Below are 19,354 nucleotides of genomic sequence, written 5' to 3' on the forward strand. Positions count from 1 at the left end.
AATTAGTGAGCTTTGGCGGTGCTATAGGAGGAGCTTTAACTAGAGCAAGGCTAGCTGTTTCCCCCTGATTCAAATCGGTGTGCTAAGCTAAGCTAACTGACTGGCTGACTGTAGTTTGGCAGAAAGTAAAATAAGTAAATTTATTGCAATGTTGCAATTACTTTACCACTGTGTCAAAAGAACCGCTCGACATGATACATGGATTTCAGTCTCAGTTATGCTGTTTCATATCCACACAGATTGGCAGGAAATCAAATAAATAAAACCACAAATGTAATAGAATGTTGAAGGATCTTTTGTTTTCCTGGTTGATTTCATCACCCAGATTAAACTCTGTATGCATGAGGTACAGGAAAATCAATCCACTTTCATTAACTGCTGCTGATCTGGGTGCAGGATGGTGGCGGTGGGGGGTTGAGGGAGAAGTCTGTCCCATCAATTGTATCGGAAGCTGAGCTCATGCATGCAATGCAGTGCAGTCGCCATCACCCAGGCAGCAAAAATAACGGAGGCGTACCCACATGCACAAGGCCCTGCATTGCACTGCGTACATGAAAGGAAAGGAGGGCTTGAAAGGAGACGCGTTACGTTTGATCTGGTTGAAGAGCAGTTTGTGGAGGGGCAGGGCGGGTGGAGGATTGCGCCTGGAGATCAATGAAAGTCCTGAGCTTTAACATGTCGCACATGTCAGAGGGACCTACTGGTCTGTGAAAAAGTGCTAAAAGCACTTGCAAGGTTGCAGAACGTGTGAAAAATCCCACTTTCCATTTTACTACCCACTGTCACACATTTGCGAAAAACAGTAATCAACTGTTATTCACCAACTCCAAATGGAAGCAGTTACATGTTATAAATTTCTCCAGACGCATGTGAATTTTAGCTGTTTTAATCACAGATGACTGGTCTAATTTTAGCTCAGCTTCAGAGGACCGATTTCTGCTCAAAAGGGCGATCTGCAGCGACGGCGGCTGGCTTCGAGGAGCTGCGATGCTGCCTAGCTAATCCTGTGGAATGCCTGCACTGGACGGAGGGGCTCTGATAGAGCCAAGGCATCGCCTGGCCTATTAAAAGGGAGAGCTGCCTGCCAACTGTATGCATATGGCTCTGGAGAAGCAGCACAAGTCACAGTCGCCTCATTTTTCCTTCCAACGGCATTAATGATTCAGCTATTGGAGTCACAATCATCGAGAAGCCCAGCATGAAATCACAGCACTAATACAGATTAACTGTGGAAGCAGCAGTGCGCTTCGGGCCTTAAGCTGAAAATGCTTTTTCAATCAGAAGCCTATGTAAATGCTTCAGTAATAGCCTTAAAGGTGTCATTCAAAAAACAGAAACTCGCTAATGTGCAGGTGTTCAGTTTGAGGTAATTTCTTAATTTGTAAAAAACCTAAAGCAACAGCTGGACAATTTCGAAAACGCACTTATTCGCTTTCTTGCTGAGAGCTACAGCCCTAAACCGTCTATCTTGATAAGCTTAGCATAAAGACTGGAAACAGGGGGAATTGGCTAGGCTGCACTCTCCAAAGATAACACAATCTCCACTATATATATTGTTTGTTTAATCCATACAGTCGTTTGCAGTCGTAATGCTAACCAGATGCTTACTGTAATGTTATGGCTTTATATTTGACAGATATGAAAAGCCGTTTCTAAAGACTTTTGCTTAAGATAACATTGTTGTTGATGTGACAGATGGTTGATAGTGAAGAGGTTAATGCCCTGTAAATAATGAGATAAACTATTCGCTATCACAAACTATTTCATTTAAACAAACTTTCTCTGATTAGAAAGGATAGTAGCAGATAAATATATCTTGTCCTGTATTTAAACGCCAGGCAAGTTTTTGTTCAAGCATCCAGAGAGGAGGTGCAATTATGAAATATGAAACCTCCATCAGTCAAGACAGGATGGAGCTTTAATGGAGTCTCTCTACTTCCTCCCTCACTGTAAAGAAAGATAAAGAAAATAAATAAATCCGGACACAAAATCCCACAAGGCGTTTGTGTTAAAAAGCCATTAAAATTTAAAAAAGGATTTTACATCCAAAGGTTTCATGCTCCTTTAACCAATTAAGACGCCGTGTGTGAAGTCATCCCTTAGCAGGATAATTCTCAAGCTGTTTCCTAAATTAAGCGGTGTGGATTTCAGTATGAATTAACTGCCAAAATGCCTTTTTTGTCACACTGGTCTTAACTCCTGTGGAAGAATGAAGAGGAATATGCCAATGGCTTGTTAGCTGGTTCGAATGTCTCATTATTGCTGCGTAACGACCTCCTGATGCTCTCTGTGGGGTTTGTTTTACGAGTTTCAAAACCACCAAGATCTGTTTCACTCAGCCCAGAGGCCCAGAGAGACAGTTTCTCTTTTAAGAGAACTTACCCTGCTGTTGGCCACCAGAGGAAAGGCATCAATCAAAGGCCATTTTGAGGTAAAGTTTCACTATTTAGCAGCACCTATAGACACATGAGCTCATGACACCAGAGGAGGAAAAGGATAGGCGGCTGCTTTGCATGTATTTACCATGGATCAAGTTTTATGGCAATTCATAAGCCCTTCACTCCTCTCGTTTAAGGAGTCTGCTCTCGATGCCAAAACCCATCCAGAAGACAAAGAGGACAGTTTTTTTTCTTTTTTTATCTACTGCACGCCTCTGGGGAAAGAGCCTGAGAGAGGCACTGCTTTCATCACCATTCAATTAAAACAATTGTTTTTGTTTCACAGTGATTGTCACTTCTTTGAAAATATGTGGAGCACAAGTCAGTTGTAAACAAGCTGAGAGGGAAAACAACACAATATCTACGAACAAATAAAAAAAAAAACAGACCAATAGAACTTATATCATGTCCACGAAGGCAGATTTTCTCTCCTCATTTCTGCATGGGATTCTCTGCGGCCGACAGCAGCAGGTGGGCAGTGCAGATAATCCCTCCAACCAGTAATATCTTATGGACAACAGATCTTTTAATTAACCTGAACCTGTTCACCCCGTGCACTGGAAAAGGAAATGTAACCCAAGATCTGCAATCATGCCAACAACTTACTTGATTCAATCCGCTTCACAAAATGATTCTTGCTTGCTCGATGCTACAAGAGTTTCATTATCCTGTTTTTATTGCTGCACCTTTATATTGTTTTACATGATGTACTGAATCTGTGATGTATCAATCTGTTTTTATGCTGTTAAATGAACATTTTCAATTTGTAGTCACAAAAAAATGCGTCAAACTGCGATAAACACAAAATGTGACGAGGTGCAATGAAAACATACAAATCCTGTTGTACCTGAAGCATGTGACTTAAACGTCCGATAAAGAAACAAAAAATGTTGACAGACAAAACATCAGATCTGTGGGCACCAATGAAGATAAGCATTTTTTTTTTGCTGATTCTCTGTATATCTGATAAAAAAAATTGCACTACATTTGACTTGTTTGCTCTGTTACAAGTATATCCATCATTGTTTCTTTTTAGTGGTTGGATCTTTGAGCACAAACTCTATCAAACCGCTGGTAACCATAAAAGAGCAGGTCTGCAGTTAATAACCAGCAGCCTTTTCTGTCCTGTCATTCATAGATAAGTACTCAAACACACCTCTCGGGCTGACCTGCTGTGCGTGCGTGAGATAGCAGGTGTGGGTAAACCATTATCAGCTTTACTGTGGAAGTTATTTTAGTCCGATCCCACAAGCAAAGGAGAAATATGTGAATTGCCCTCTGTGACACATTCATTAATTTGCTAGAGATGGAGGAGGTACAATTCTACAGAATCCTTAAGAAAAAAGACAGATAATGTTTTTTTATGTGTCGACACAATGACTCATTGATTGTTTTAGAAGTTATGAAACTGATAAGCGCATTGGTTTTTTGCATCACTTGGACTTAACCAGGTCACAGTGAACTGAAGATAGAATGGAGATGGGATAATGATTTGGATTTCCCCTTGTCAAAGTCTGTGAAATGCCTCACTGTGATCCACCGTTATCAGAGCCGAGTGCGGGAAGCACAGCCATGAGTCTGATGTGTCATAAGTCACTTGTGTTCCTCTCAGGCAGAAAAACTTTTTTTCCTCTCAACTTCGTCTTTCTTCCTCGATGCTAACCTCCAAAAACTAGTCAAACTGACGGCTCACTTCCCTCTCAGATATCCTAAAAGAAAACAGCGTTATATAATGTGAATTTCTACTTTGGACTCATTTTTATTCCTATTTAACTGCTAGCAGAAAAGCTCCTTTTCCTGATTTGTCAGTTAACTGATTCAGGCTTGTGAGGTGTGCACATCAGTGGCAGTGACAATTTTAGGTCCTGTGCTTTTGTGTCCATGGTAACTGGGAGGGAAGGTGACGGCTTTTTAGGTGTGTGTGTGTGTGTGTGTGTGTGTGTGTGTGTGTGTGTGTGTGTGTGTGTGTGTGTGTGTGTGTGTGTGTGTGTGTGTGTGAACAGTTGGCAGACAGTGAGGACACACAGACACATGCAATAATTCACAAAAAACAAACAATCACTGCTCTTAGTATCAGCTGTTATAATCTCAGACATGCTGCGGCTCCAGTTTTTCCTTATCAGCCTGAATCTGTGGAGGTTCGGCCTACATGTACAGTAGATTAAAACGATACAGAAAACCACCCCCGGCCTGTACATGCCCTCCTCTGACTGACTGTGAGCCAGCTCAGAGCTGCGCCGCCTGCAGTTGTCCACTTCTCTGCTTTGTGGATGCAATGTCTTTGTTCAGCGAGGCGAGGTGCTGACGTCAAATCGCCTCCTTTGTTTCAAAACGCCTCAGCTGCATTGTTCGTCTAGCATGAATTCTTCAACCTGCCGTTGTTGCTGGGAGCAACAATGAGATAAATGACAAGATTTTTCAATCAGCGCATAAAAAAAGCAGAGGGGGAGCAAAGAGGAAAACAAAAAGAGGAATTAGCAACAATTAGATTCGTCACCTATTTCTCGTAAGAATGAATCACAAAGAGGACAATGCAATTTTTATCTTTTTTCCGTCAAATTTTATGCAATGCTTTAAAGGCAGTGTGAGCACCACCGAGTTGTTTGTTTCATTACAGTTTCAAAATTTTCTGTTTTTCTTTTGTCAATTGATATAGGTAGATTACTTTGGTTTTTGACTTTTGGTCTGACAAAACAAGCAATTTGAAGATGTAAATTGGGTTATTTTTCTTTTCTTTTGCTATTTTATTTAATTTTATTGACCAAACCTTTGACAGATACATCATGAAAGTCACCAGCAGTTGAATCAGTAATGAAAACAATAATAAGTTGCCAAGTAAGGGGCCCGTTTGTCAATACACCACAACAATCAGCCAATCCTGTGCCATCTCTACGGTTGGTGGCCTGAGAAAGTCTAGAAAACAAGCGCCCCCTCACGCTGAATAAGGTTACTAAATGATCCATCTGGACATGCACCTGACAGAGCGACTTCCTGTGCGGCCCTTTCATGGGATCAATAGTTGGCTTGTGCAGAGGGAGGAAGGAGTTGGTTCAGAGCATTAACGTGTTGACATATGTGAGAATGAGCTGCGAGACACAACACAAGGGAGTTAGTGTACTTGACAGAGTCATTGAGCTGTTTGGTTAAAGGACCACCACAGTAAACAGCCCAGCTGATGAGATGAAGGCAGAAGAGTCTTGGCAGGAAGGAAGGAAGCGGGAAGGCTGAGGGGCAACTGGGCAATGACCTTAACATTGACGGGGCCCCGGTGGATAAATGACTATAATTCAGAGTGTGTTCGCCTCAAGTGAAGGGCTTAACTGCTCTGCCGACACCTGTTCAGCTCTACAGAGGAGCCTTTCACTGAGGACAGGTGCCTCGGCAGTGAGACGCCCACTTCCCTGCGCTCTCTGCTCCACTCCCAGCTGCTTCCCTTTCAGACCTCGGACTCAGATTCCTCATATGCCGGCCTGTCAGCTCAGCAACCACTGCAGCGGTCACTCTGCAGCCTGATGGTGAGGATGGCCCCCTTATACAGATGAGACCTCTGCACAAGCACCACAGCAGCTTCTTGCATTATAACAGATAAAGTGGAAATATTGCAGGATCAGTGTGTTTATGATAAATTGGAATGTGCCGCAATCTAGGTACTTTCTCACGCTATGCTAGATGGGGGTCAAGTATGTGTAAGCTTCACCTCATGGAATAATAACATGACATTATTTCCATTACAATCATCAGTTTGTCTCAAATTCAAGAGAAATTAGCTTATGACTGATTCATTTTGGAAATGACTGATGCAAGTCATTTCCTGACTCCATTCCCTATATAAGTGGGAGCGGTAATTGTTGGTAGCCCTAACAATTAGTTTTATTATTTTATGAATGAATCCTCAATTAACCCATTAGTCATTTGATCTATAAAATGTCAGAAAACATAAATTTGAAAATAAAAAAGGTGACGTCTTTAAATAGCTTTGTCAGTCCAAAACCCACAGATATACAACTATCATATAAGACAAAGAAAAGCAAGCTCACAATTCAGAAGCTGATACAAGGGAATGTTTTGATATAATATATATATATATATAAATGACTTAAAGTGACATTAAAGTAATAATCAAAGTAGCTGCCATTTAAGTTTCTGTTGAATCACCTAATCAACTAATGGTGTCTTACTCCTGAACACCCTGTTTTGGGCATTCAGTAATGCCCAAATATTTGACGCAGATCTGGAAAAACAAAAAGCATCCAGCTGGAATAATTTCTGTGGGAGCTTGAACATGTGTGTGCTGCTGTGTGCATATTCACAGTCAGCTTTCTAGCTGGTTCAGTGACCTGTGCACTAGACAAACAGATTGAGGGGGGGTCAGTTAGTACGATGGGGAGCAGAGCGCAGAAGAAGCCAGATCGAGCACTGAAATGGTTTTGAACTGAAAAATGTTTCTCATGCTTTCAGTATATTCTGTAGTTTAACACCCCAACTACGAACCTTCTGGAGAGACTAGCAAATTTTGTGGGAGCAGGCAGAGAGCATGCTCTTGTTATGATAACCATACCTTGATCTAAGCTGTTTCACATAGCATGCATACCCAGGCATGTGTAAGCACTAGCCATGCTGCTCAGATCTGGGCCAACTGGCTGCAGTCCAGTAGCAGCAGCAGCAGCAGCAGCAGCAGGGCTGGGTTTGGCGGCTTGGTCCCAGCATGCTGGCTGTGTGAGGGGCAAGGTGCTTCGCTGCATAGCTGGAATGTTTTCCATCTTTGTTTGGCCCCAAAAGGCTGCAAGATTCATTTAAAGGACCTCTTATAGAGGCAAGTTGAGGCATGTCTATAACTGGCTCTTATAGGGAGTTGCATTTATACTGCTGCTGCTGCTCATTCAGTGACATTAATGACCGGGGTTTAAGTAATCTTGTTTATAATCTATTTCTTGCCTGGTCATGTTCCCAGATCTCAGCTACTAATTTAGGGAATATAGTGTCATTATAAGGTGTAGAAATGACAGTTAAAGGTACAACAATAATGCCAAAGTTGTAGTAAACCCTGAATTCCCTTTAAGTAAACCACCTTCAGAAATTGAAATCTGAAAAATAAAGTCTCATCCTGAAGACCCAGAGTTTAAACTAATGACCAAATGTAGATTTATTTTGCTAAATTCCACAAAAGCTACAATATTTCCGACCATACTCCGCAACAACCGAAACCACCCGGTGATGATGAGTTCAGCTCTCTTCATGTAACATGAAGTCAAACTAATTGCAGTCATTTTAAAGTTGTTCTCTGCAAATGATTCCGGTGTGTGGATGTTGAGTCACTGCTTTATGACTTTCTGTAAAAACACAAATTGCCTTTCGTCTAAACTTCCACATCCTTCTCAACAACATGTCAAAGAAAGGACACGATGTGTTGTAAATTGATTTGGACAAATGAGTTAGGGGTCATGTAGAAGTCGAGTAGAGGCTTAAAGTTCTTGTACATGCTAAAGCATTTAGGATGTATTTTTGTCTGAAGCTGTGGCTGAAATGTTTTGCTTGAGTTTCAAACAAGCAGCCACTTTCAGAGGTCCTTCAAAAGCAATGAATTATGCTTGAACTGGTGGCGTCTAATAAACTCCCTCGCAGCAGACAGATGATGTGACCTGAAAGCGAAGCACGGAGAGGCTGAAACAACTCAATGAGTAAATCCACCTAAGACGTTTTAAATGCCCCTCCATCCTCTGAGAGTCACAAGTGTCTCACTCTCGTTTCTTTAAATTCAAACAGCTGTCACAATACGAGTCTCACAATAACATCTTTTCTGGAACTCTGCAGCTGTGTGAAATGGTCAGGTCACTTTCTCTCAGCGATGTCATCATCACAGCTGCATCTCTAAAGCCTCTCTGCTTCCTCCCAGGAGACCCACTGCAAATTACCTTATCCTAAAACAAGCCGGCTTAAATCCATCTGTGTGGAAATGACAAGAATAGGGCTATTAAGTTATGGGAAGTTTCCTCCACAAATGTCCTTTAGTTGTCTTTACTTCAAACCATGGTGGGAAAGTTTACAGGCAAATCAGGGCATGTAAACAATCTTCAAATGGGCTCATGTGTCATTTACCATGGTGTTAGCCAGAAAACCCAGAAAAAACTGATAATCTACCTTCTCTGAGGTTGACACAAAGTGAGAGTTCACTCATTTCAAACCAGGTTCTGGGTCAAAAGTTGCAGTTTGAGGTTTGTTTTGGAGGGGGGGGGGGGCTTTCTTAACATGGGAAATTGCTGGCCAACCAATGTCAACATCAATTTCCTTACACCCATAAAATACTGTGATTAAGACTTGTTTCCTGTTGTTTGTTTGGATTTCATTCTCAGGCTTTCATTTTCAGATTGAGTGCAGTGCCTCCTTTAATCTGCATCCCTGTTCATACATGATCTGACACAAAGTTTAGCAACTTTTTAGATGACAGATTAATCATTTTGTTCATTTTTTAAGCAAAAACGTAAACAATACACAATATCTTTGGGTTTTTGGATAAAACCATAATAATAAACCTTTTTTTTTGACATGGATACAGTTAGTTAAAAAAAACAGTAATTGGAAGATTAATCAGCAATGAAAAGAACCTAATGGCTGTTAGCTGCAGGCGTTTTTTATAATGCCTACACTGAACCAAACTCCATGACTCAAAGACATATTTTGAATAAATCCCTTTGCTTCAGGAACTCCATTTCCAATTCAGGTAGTAATACATTTAAAGAATCAGGAAGTAAACATCCATGTTAAACTTTAAAAATAAGCGACTTCTCATATGATCATTAGTTTCAAAGTCCATGATGAGATGACGGGTAAAGTTCAGGAACATTCCGTCGCTGCAATAAAAGCAACGAGTGGGCGGCACAACTTTACAGTAGCTGTGGTTTTGTTTGTCTCTTGACTCTACAGGTAGGGCACATCATGGAGGTGACGGTACATTGAGAGAGTATAGAGTACTGACTGTTCTTTTCCCAGACAAACACTGCTGTATCTCTTCTCCCAGGGAGTGTCTCCCTCTATGCATTGATGTGGTCAAACTTACTGGGCTGTTTCCAGCTCTGTCACCCCAAGTTCATCAGCTGACAGCAGCCTCAGTGAACACCACTAAGAAGGATTTACAGAGCCCAAAGTGTAGAGCGGAGGCCTGAGGGCTTTCACTCAGCTAAACACAACATCTCTCTGTGTGTGCAGCTCACTGACCACCGTTGTCGTCAGAGACAGGATGGGACAGCAGAAACCCCTCTAAACTCTCCGGATCTGGACCCAGGATGCCTGTGCGGCCTGCGGACACCTGCAGGGGACTGTGAATGTCTCTGTGATGGGACTGAGGGACGGGGATGTTAATGAACACACAGTCATTCATCAGCCATCCATGGCATTGCTCCCATTCAGATACAGATACCCACTGAGACACAAAGCCCCAGCTGCCTCAAGTGGCAGACTTACACACAACATTGGGCACCAATGCAACACAGCTCCATTTAGCCCTTTAAAAAACGCCCAAAGTGCCTCTCTATACATCCTTCTGCACGGCTGCGTGCACAATGGATAGAAGTGGATTCATCATGTGTTTAAAAGGAGAGAAAAAAACCTTGATTATCACATGATGACAGAGCCAAATGCCTTTAAGATCTGACGTTTGATTTTTATGGGACTACTTTCTAACAAATCACCCTTTATTTGGTGTTTTAATGGTCAATAAATCACTTTCTAAAGCTTTACAGATCAGTTATTAATCTAAATAACCTTTGTGGTATATAAAGTGTCTATCCTCCAGCAGAACAAGTGTCTTTTGAGCTCTGTAACATTGAGGGTATTTCCTGTCTTGCCAAGAATTGAGAAGATTGATACCACTCTCATGTTTGTACAGTCATTATGAAGCTACAGCCAGCTGTTATCTTAGCGTAGCATAAAAGACAGGAAACAGAGGGGAAAAGCTAGCCTTGCCCTCTCTGAAAGAAACATAATCCACCTAAAAGCACTTCTAAAGCTCATTAAGATATATCATTCATGTAATCAATATTTGAAATGTAAAAAATGTCAAGTTGTGGGTTTATGAGGATTATTCATTCGCCAGAGCAGTGACAAATTGTGTTTTTTTACACTCTGGTTTGTGTACAAACTAAACAAACTAGATCTGACAGCTGTTTGCTCCTGTTTCCAGTCTTTGTGCTAAGCTAATCTAACCAACAGTTGCTGACCGCATATTTACTGTGCAAACATGAGAGTGGTGTCAATCTCCTCAACTATCACTGACAACCTATTAACATGTGTAAGTGCAGACTTTATGAATTATTAGAGCAAGTGTTAATTAAAGGATTAATGACATTTATTACTGCATTAAATAGACTCTGCAACAATTGTGACAATCAATGAACTGATCAAGTTGTTTGTCTTGCAACAATACTTGATCGTGGCTACTCCTAATGTGAGCATTTGCTGCTTTTCTCTGTTTTATATCAATGTAAATTGAGTATCTTTGGTTTTTGGATCAAACTAGACATTTAAAAGAGGTCCTTTTGGTCTTTTTGTGAGATCTTGACCGGCTTGTTTACTTTTTTGGGGAAATTTTATGGACTAAACGGTTTACTGATTCGAATTATTGGAAAATTGCCCAACAGATTGGTTGAAAGTGAAATTTATAATTAGTTGCAGCCCTGATTGAGTGATTTATGAACCATTAATAAAATTATTAGTTGGACATTATAACCGTGAGGTCACAGATCGTAAAGTAGTATCGATAATCTTGCCCACACATTATAATAAGACATACTGCTGCTGTCGTACTTTTGATGTTGGTGATTGTGCATCAGGGCATTCAGACTATAAAGGCGTGGGAGAGTGAGTATCACCTATATCAATGAGGAGAGAAATAACGGCACTACACACAGATGATGTCTCAAAGTTAAAATGAATCACAGCCAATTCCAACACTACTCCCTCCCCACAGGATTTTGGACATTGAATAATCGAGTCGTGAAGAAATTCTCATATTAACCCACTTTGTAGTTCCTCGTGACTCTGGCTAAGTCAGCAGTTGCAGGACTACACGACTGCGTGGAAGGAGAAGCTCCCGAGCCGAGCAAACCAATTACACCCATGGCAAGGCCGTGGCACCGCACTGCATCGTCCCCACAGAGACGCTGCTGTCACATTGCATGGCATTACTGTGGCTCAGTGGACCCAGGACTGATGAGCCATGAGGCCTGGCATGTGTGAGGGCTACTTAGCCCACACACAGTGAAGGGAATTGTGTTACATACCATTAAGTGTTGATTCTCCATTATTAAAGAGGCAGTGTTGCTAAAACAAAGGCGGTCCTGGTCGACCTCAATTGTTGAACCATGTGACTCATATTTGATTGCAGTAAAGCTGCAGGGCTGGGCTGCTTTTTGCCCCATGACTCTCCCTTGGTGCTGGGGCAGCCTTTCAAGACTGTGAAGTATTTCAAAGCATTCCTTGAAAGCGGAAACACAGCCCATTGGCATCACATGCTAACATGCCTATGGACACAGACAAGGCACACTCACACTCTTCTCAGCGCTGACACATGACATGGGAAAGTTAAAAAAAAAATTGTGTTTCCCTCTAGTGCCTCTCAGAGAAGTTTATTTTGACAACCTTCGTGGTGAAAATACAGGATTAACCCTTTATTGGGTATCACTTTAGCATTGAAAAGCAGTATATAAACACTGAATAAATGTGGTTTTAAGCAGATATAAGTGAGTATTAATGTACAAGTTAGCCGTACTCCTTAGTTGTACTCCTTAACAGCTACAACTCCTCATCTCATTTGTGTAATAACGTAAAATATGTCTTCATAGGAGAAGTTATACTTGTTGTCACTAATGCAACACATTATTTCAACACTTAAAATGTACTTATATCTGCTTAGAATAACATATTTTTAAAACTACATTAAAGTGTGATATAAACCATTTATTATTTAGCACTTGCATGCTGCTTATGATTGCTAAATGTGGGGAGTTAGTGTTGCCAATGAGATAATATTGAGGACTATGTTGAGGAAGGATGATTAACACTGAAGAAATGCCATGCAGTAGCATTCTTGCATGTCTTGTTGCAACAGAGCAGCGAGCTCCGGAGACGGCGACAGAGCTGTCAGGGTGAAAGTGAGCAGAGTTGGCTGGCAAGCCCTGACTGGATGTTACACAGCCTTCAATAATTACAGGGAAGAGTATCAACCTAGTTGCACAATAGGCGAAGCATTAGCTAACTACTGTCTGTCAGCCTCAATAAACTTGAACTCTCTTCACAAAAAGATGCGCGCGCTCGATGGTCAAGAGAGCTGAAAGTGGCCTCAACGGGCACGCTTTGTTAGTTAAAGATGCGACAGAGCAGCTTTGTTTCTGTTTGTCAGAGCTAGTGAAGAGCTGCTGAAATGTAATTTACTGTTGATGGAAATTTCTATTTAAGCTTTATTCAACCTGAGAAGTGGATCAAGAACTGGTAACTAAAGCAACATCTGAAACAAGTTGTTATCTTTGAGCGTAATAATGTCACCGTGGCGCAAATACATTTTGATTATCTCAAAAGTCTGAATGATTGTAACATGTTTGGATATTTCAACACCACTATCTGATGCACAATATGATTTAATATAATGATGTAAAACTTGTTTGTGGGACACCCTTTATGAAAAGACTATGTTAAGTTGGGAAATATCTCATTGACTGGCTTATCCTTTCCATTTGGTTATAACACAGTTATAAATGGTTTTAATTATCAATGCTTTGCCTATACATGTTAAATAAAGAGTTTTGATCATGAAGTCTTTAGTTACAAATGTTGATAATTCATTATTAAAGACTTTTAATCATTAAATCTATAGCTGAAAGTGGTTTAACGATCTCACCAGTCAAAGGGACTTAAAAATAAATCCTTGTAACTGAAAAGTTAATGATTAATAACAAGTTATAAAGATGTAGTATTCAATAATAAAGCCAAAGTTACAATAGGACTGCCCGCTCTCAGTCGATTAGTCCACTGATTGGCCGTTTTGGTCTTCGCCAACTATGATATCTTTAGTTGTTATGTCGTTTTTTTATGTTTTTTCATGCTGAATGACTTATTTCCAAGAAACCTATGAGCACATCTTTTGTAAACACAAGATTTAAAGTGGTGCTTTTGTGTGATTCTTTATGGAGAAACTCAGTTTTACAGATCAGTTTTTACAGAGTGTTTCTTTGGTCGAGGACCGCCCTAAGCCAAAAGTTATAACTCCTTCATGAAGCGTGCCTTCTTATCTAAAATGTCACTTTTTAACTTATTGCAGGTTTTTGCAGACATTGAAGCTGTACAGATCTCACAGATGTTGCACCAGTTGTTACATCTACATGCAGGTCAGAGAGTTAAGAATCACATTCACATCTGCACTGACATCACAAACAAACACTAGAAAAGAGTTACTCAACGAAAAAACTTTCGTAAGTTTGGAAAATTTTGTTACATTCAGTCATTCTGTGGGAGTATGAAAAGAGCATAAACTGGAGGACAAAGACGGAGGCGGGCAAGATGAGGCAGACAAAGCGCCGGGCCAAACTTATTGATCAGCAGTGAACACTGTTCCTCCCTTGCTCTCTTTGTTCATCTGAGTGTCTGCTTTTCAACCAGATGCAATTTGCTGCTGTCTAGTGAGCAAGAGGAGATATCCTGACGACTTTAGAAGCACGACACAGCGGTTCATGTACTCAGAGCATTCATTCACGTCCCCACCTTTCTCCTGTTAACAAGCAGACTGTTATTCTGATATTTATGGATTAAATTAGATATTTATCTGTCCTGATTTAATGTCGGTTACAAAAGTATTTTTTGCTTAAGAGTTTCTCTCAGGGTACCATCAAGTGAATCATTCATCAAGTGAAACTGAAGACATTTTAAGATCTTTTTTAGCGCTGGTTACGGTTTAATAATTGTTATTGAAATAAGTGCAGACCAGTCAGATTGAGTTAATTACTAACTAGAAACACAGCACTTTTAAGAGCTGCAAAACTGACTTTGACAATATTAAAATGCTATATTGAAGAATATTTAAGAGATTAAACTTCTCAAAAGGGTTTCTCAAAGAAAAATAAAGCAAACCACCGTTCGTTTCTGTTTTGTCTCCCTCTCTTTACCTTTCCAAACGCATCACTGAAGTCCTGATATGATTCATGCAAAGGAGCTGCTCCTCCATATTATCTAGATATGACAACCTCAGGATGGTTGCTCTGTGTGTAAATAAAGAATATCCACGTTCATTCAAAACATATGAATGAAATGCATTTTTTTTATTAATGTGTCGTGCCTGTCAATCAAGAAAAAATGAACTCATATGAGTCAGATCCAGTGTAATACATGAAGATCTTTCTGAAAACCAAAACAACTTTCACAATCAAATCTTCAGACCTTCAGTGTCTTTTCTCGAAAAACCTAAGATATTTAGTTTACAATCATATACAAAATAAATATCTGGAATTTTTGCGTGAAAAATGTAAACGAGACATAACATTGATGAATCTTTCTTCAAACTCCTATAAAGGGTTACTTTTAATAGATTTAATATTACAACACAAAAATATTCCTGCACTCTCACTGTCTAAGACGTCCATGATACAAGTTGATAATTTGCATTTAAAGTGTGGTAGTTGTTGTTGTTATTATTGGTTTCCTTTTAGTTTATGCTAGTTTGTGACTGTTTTTGGACAGTCCACCTAAAGATAAAACAAAGACTTTCTTTCTACAAGTCTTAACACAGACTTCAATGTTGAGGAGATTAGGAGGAGGTGAGGGGATGCTGGGAGGGAGGAGGGAGGGTCTATCAGACTGCTGACCTCGGAGTAAAAGGTCCCTCAGTGGCCCCCTGGCTGACACCAATGGAGGAATCCGTCTAATCCTGGACTAAGGGCAGACTCTCCAACACACACACACACACACACACACACACACACACACACACACACACACACACACACACACACACACACTCATCATCCTCAACCCAGCAACCCCATGCAGACTCAGCCACCCTGAGGGCAAAAGCACAGCCAGGATGGGGAGGCGGGGACCCTTAGCAGGACACCACAACAACATGAAATATATGAACACTAAGTCCCTTCACAGTATAGAGCCAATTAGTCAATACTGCAAAAGCACAAAATAATACTTTGCATCATTGTAAGCATCGTTTTTTTTGTTTTTTTTTGAAGCACGGATGATGAAGCAACAACAAAAGGCCATCTCCTTTGAGCAGAACAATGACAGCATGCTCCACCTGTCCAACAAAAGCACCTGCATGACTGATCCAAAACAAGGTGCTCATCGGTCATGTTTTCATGTTGACACAGTAGCTCATAACGGCATGAAATCATTCATTCAACGCAGGCGCTGTTTGCCAGGCCCCGACGTATGCACTGTGTCATAATCCTTGTGCAGCTAAAAATGAATGTTAAACCCTTCCGAGGTAAGGTGAGGACTGATGAGGACACACCTACACATCCTTTATTTACTGTCGCTCGACCGAAACCAGCCGAGGCTGCGGTGCGGTCTCCCGGTTTCGCCTGCACAGAGGTGGATCTCGCACCCAACAAACACACCGTAGCCTACCTCAGGAATTCTTGCAGACAGGTGTCACAGAACCGATGTCCGCAGGTAGACACTTGGACCGGCTCCCGCATCGCCTTGCTGCAGAGCGGACACTGGAACCGTCTCTTTGGCTTTTCCAGAAACTTGTAATCAAACCCGGGCATCGCTACAGGTTCCGTGGGGGTAAAAAAAAAAAAAAAAAAAAAATTAAAATTCCCCGGCCTTCAGCTGCAGGTTTAAAAAAAAAAAAAAAAAAAAGGTACAAATGTCCTCTTTGATCCCCTCTGTGAACTTCTTCTTCTTCTTCCTCCTCCTCCTCCTCCCCCCCCCCCCCCCCCAGCCCCCCTGAAAACGGGGCTATTTATCTGCACTGCTGTGTTTAAGCCGATGAGGGCTTCATAGCACGTCCCTTCCGCCACCGACCGATCGGGCTTTGGAGAGGCGAGTCCTCCCCGGTTTTTTCCTCCTGCAGCCTCGGCGACTGGTGGCAACAACAGAGCGACGCGGTGCCGTCCAGGAAACGCTGCGGAGATGGACACAGATCCGTCCTGGAAAAAACCTCTCTCTCTCTCTCTCTCTCTCTCTGTCTCTCTCCCTGCACGTTTTACTGCTCGGGGTTAATGCGTGGCCCTCGTCTCCTCCTCCTCCACCTCCTCCTCCTCAGTGGATGCAGAACTGACAGACTGAGCACAATGCATAGCCCCTCCGTCTGTTTAGGTGCACCGAGTCCCGCCTCCTCCTCCTCCTCCTCCTCCTCCTCCTCCTCATCCACGCAGGAGGAGTCAAGAAGCTGAAACGCTGCTCACACTATTTTATCCTAATTATCTCTCATTATGGAGCTTTAACTGGAGCTTTTGTGTGGCTGCTAATGAAACACAGTGTTTGTTTTCCATGCATTAATATGTATTAGGTATATTATTTGACAGATGCAAGCATATATGTGTATTTAGTGCACACATGCTGGCCACGGCTTAAGAGATATTAAATATGTAGTCGTAATGAGAAGGACATTTAGAGTAGGGCAAGGTTTTGTTGTTTGTATCAAAGACAATTAAATATTTAAGAAATGTCCAATTGATCTAATACAGGAGCCTACAGGACAGTCAGAGGTGACAGGTGCCCTCTAGTGGTAGAGCAGACACACAATGAATAATGTAATGTATCTCAGTGTGTTTTATGTTACAATGTTGCATTTATACATGATAACAAATAAAACCTCACATACTTTGTTACACAAAAAAACAAAACTGTGCATGCTTTTATGGCAGTAGAAATAAAGAGCACATCCACATTTTTAGCTTAATCTTTCACCTGCTGTATTGCCACTGGATTACATCATCATTACATCATCATACAATACAACACTGTTGAGGATCCATTTCCTCAGAAAACAATAAATAAGGATAATGATAACCTGCAAAAAAAACCTCAAATTATATTTGTACAATTATGTGATTTTGAATCAGGATCTTGATGAATACAGTTGGAGAAAAATAGATATTAATCTACATGATAAGTGTAATATATAATCAAATATAATTATAGTTACCCTAATCATACCAAGTGATAATAGCAGTATGAAAACTACATAATAAACCAGGTGATTAATGGGAGAACAATGGGGAGTGTGGAGGCAGAATAAAAGAAAAGGTAATCTGACTCTCACTGAGAGAACCAGCATTATACTGTAGGTTAGTTATTCATTTTAAGATGGTGATTAATATCTTGTATTATTTTAAAGTCAACATTTCCGGTCATGATAAGGAGATCTCGTTCTATGTTTCCGGACACCCCCAGGAAACATTACATTCTGTGAAATAGGTTGCATTTTTTAAACTGTTCAAAATGTCATTTCAGATATCCAGAAACCGGCAGACACCTGTGAGGATCATTCTTTCTTTTCGTGTGCCAATACAAGTTGTAACACTATAAAATGTAAATATAACAAAGTTATATTAACTTGTATATACTCAGTACATTTAATTACATGTAAGTACAATTGAGGTAGTTTACTTGTGTAATTCCATTTTAAGGTACTTTATTCTTTTACTCCACTACATTTCAGAGGCAAACATTGTACTTTTTACTTCACTACATTTATTTGGCATCTTAAATTTCTTTGTAGATTGAGATTATTAAAACAAATGTAAACAAATATCAACTAATACATTAAGATGCATTATGTTATGGATTAAGTATATAAGAAAAAATAGCCCTTCAATTACCAACTGCAACATCAGTGATGTACATATTAATGCATCACAAAATTATAAAAGGGTAATATAATATGTATTATTCTGAAATGTGCCATTCTGCACAATGAGTCATTTTACTTCTATATTTTGATACTAATACTTAAATACTTAAATACTTCCACTGCATTTACAGTTTACAGTCTAGGTCATCTTATGATTACAGTTTACATGATATGTGTACCATCGCTTTTTAAACATAATACAAATGTCAGTGAGTTACAACGCAGACACATACCTGTGTCTGAAATCACAAATGTATTGTATAGTGCACCTTATTTACTGTCTACCATTTCTGTGAGTGTCCAAAGTGTCAGAGTGTGAAATTTATGCTCTATAAATAGTGCCACAAACTCCTACAATGCAACAAAAACCATAGTGTCCAAGTATATGAACTTATGATCCTTACTGTTAAACCTTGTTCACATTTGTGGCATTGCCTATACTTTAGATTTTGTTTCGGTTTATTGATCTTTTTATAGTTTTTTTGTTATAGTTGCACTCTTTCTTACTTTGGACTGCAACTGCTGTACAACACTTTCCCTCAGGATATATAAAGTTCAATATTATTTTATTTAACACTACTGTCTGCTAAAATACCACAATACATATGGCTAATTTACATTAGTAAGCATATGTCAGTGATGGAGAAAATGTCGATATTAACATGTTGATAATAACTTTATAGTTAAACTATTAAGTGCCTATTATATAGGGAGTAGTGAACAAGAGAAAAAGGGAAAAAGGGAAAAAGGGAGTTGTTTCGGACAGAGTCATTAAGTCTTAAGAGGTTGATCAGTTGAACCATGAAAAACACATCGTTATCTGGTTTGAATGCTGCTGCTGAGTTACAAATGTATTGGAGGACTAATCCAATAAAGCACAATGTGAGAACTGACGATGCGATCAATATTATTGTGTTTTTTTCTTTGGACTGATGATGGTCAAGTGGTTTTCATTCTTCTCGTTTCTCTGCATTCTGTCATGTCCTTCACCAGTGGCTTAAGAGAACTCAAACCAGTTTGACTTTTTCTGGCCTTTATCATGCTAACGCTGCACGTGAGAGAG

General features: G+C 40.3%; 1 protein-coding gene across 1 annotated transcript in view; it reads right to left on the minus strand.

Annotated features, from left to right (window-relative positions):
• Positions 1–16,198, minus strand: part of traf4a (tnf receptor-associated factor 4a) — a 35,121-nt gene extending 18,923 nt beyond the window's left edge. The window contains exon 1 of the mRNA XM_054600015.1: positions 16,056–16,198. Within this exon, the coding sequence (XP_054455990.1) occupies positions 16,056–16,198 (143 nt within the window). The remainder of the gene's footprint in view (positions 1–16,055) is intronic.
• Between the last annotated feature and the right edge of the window lie 3,156 nt (positions 16,199–19,354).

Source organism: Anoplopoma fimbria, chromosome 1 (assembly GCF_027596085.1).
Source record: "Anoplopoma fimbria isolate UVic2021 breed Golden Eagle Sablefish chromosome 1, Afim_UVic_2022, whole genome shotgun sequence".
Lineage (NCBI taxonomy): Eukaryota > Metazoa > Chordata > Actinopteri > Perciformes > Anoplopomatidae > Anoplopoma > Anoplopoma fimbria.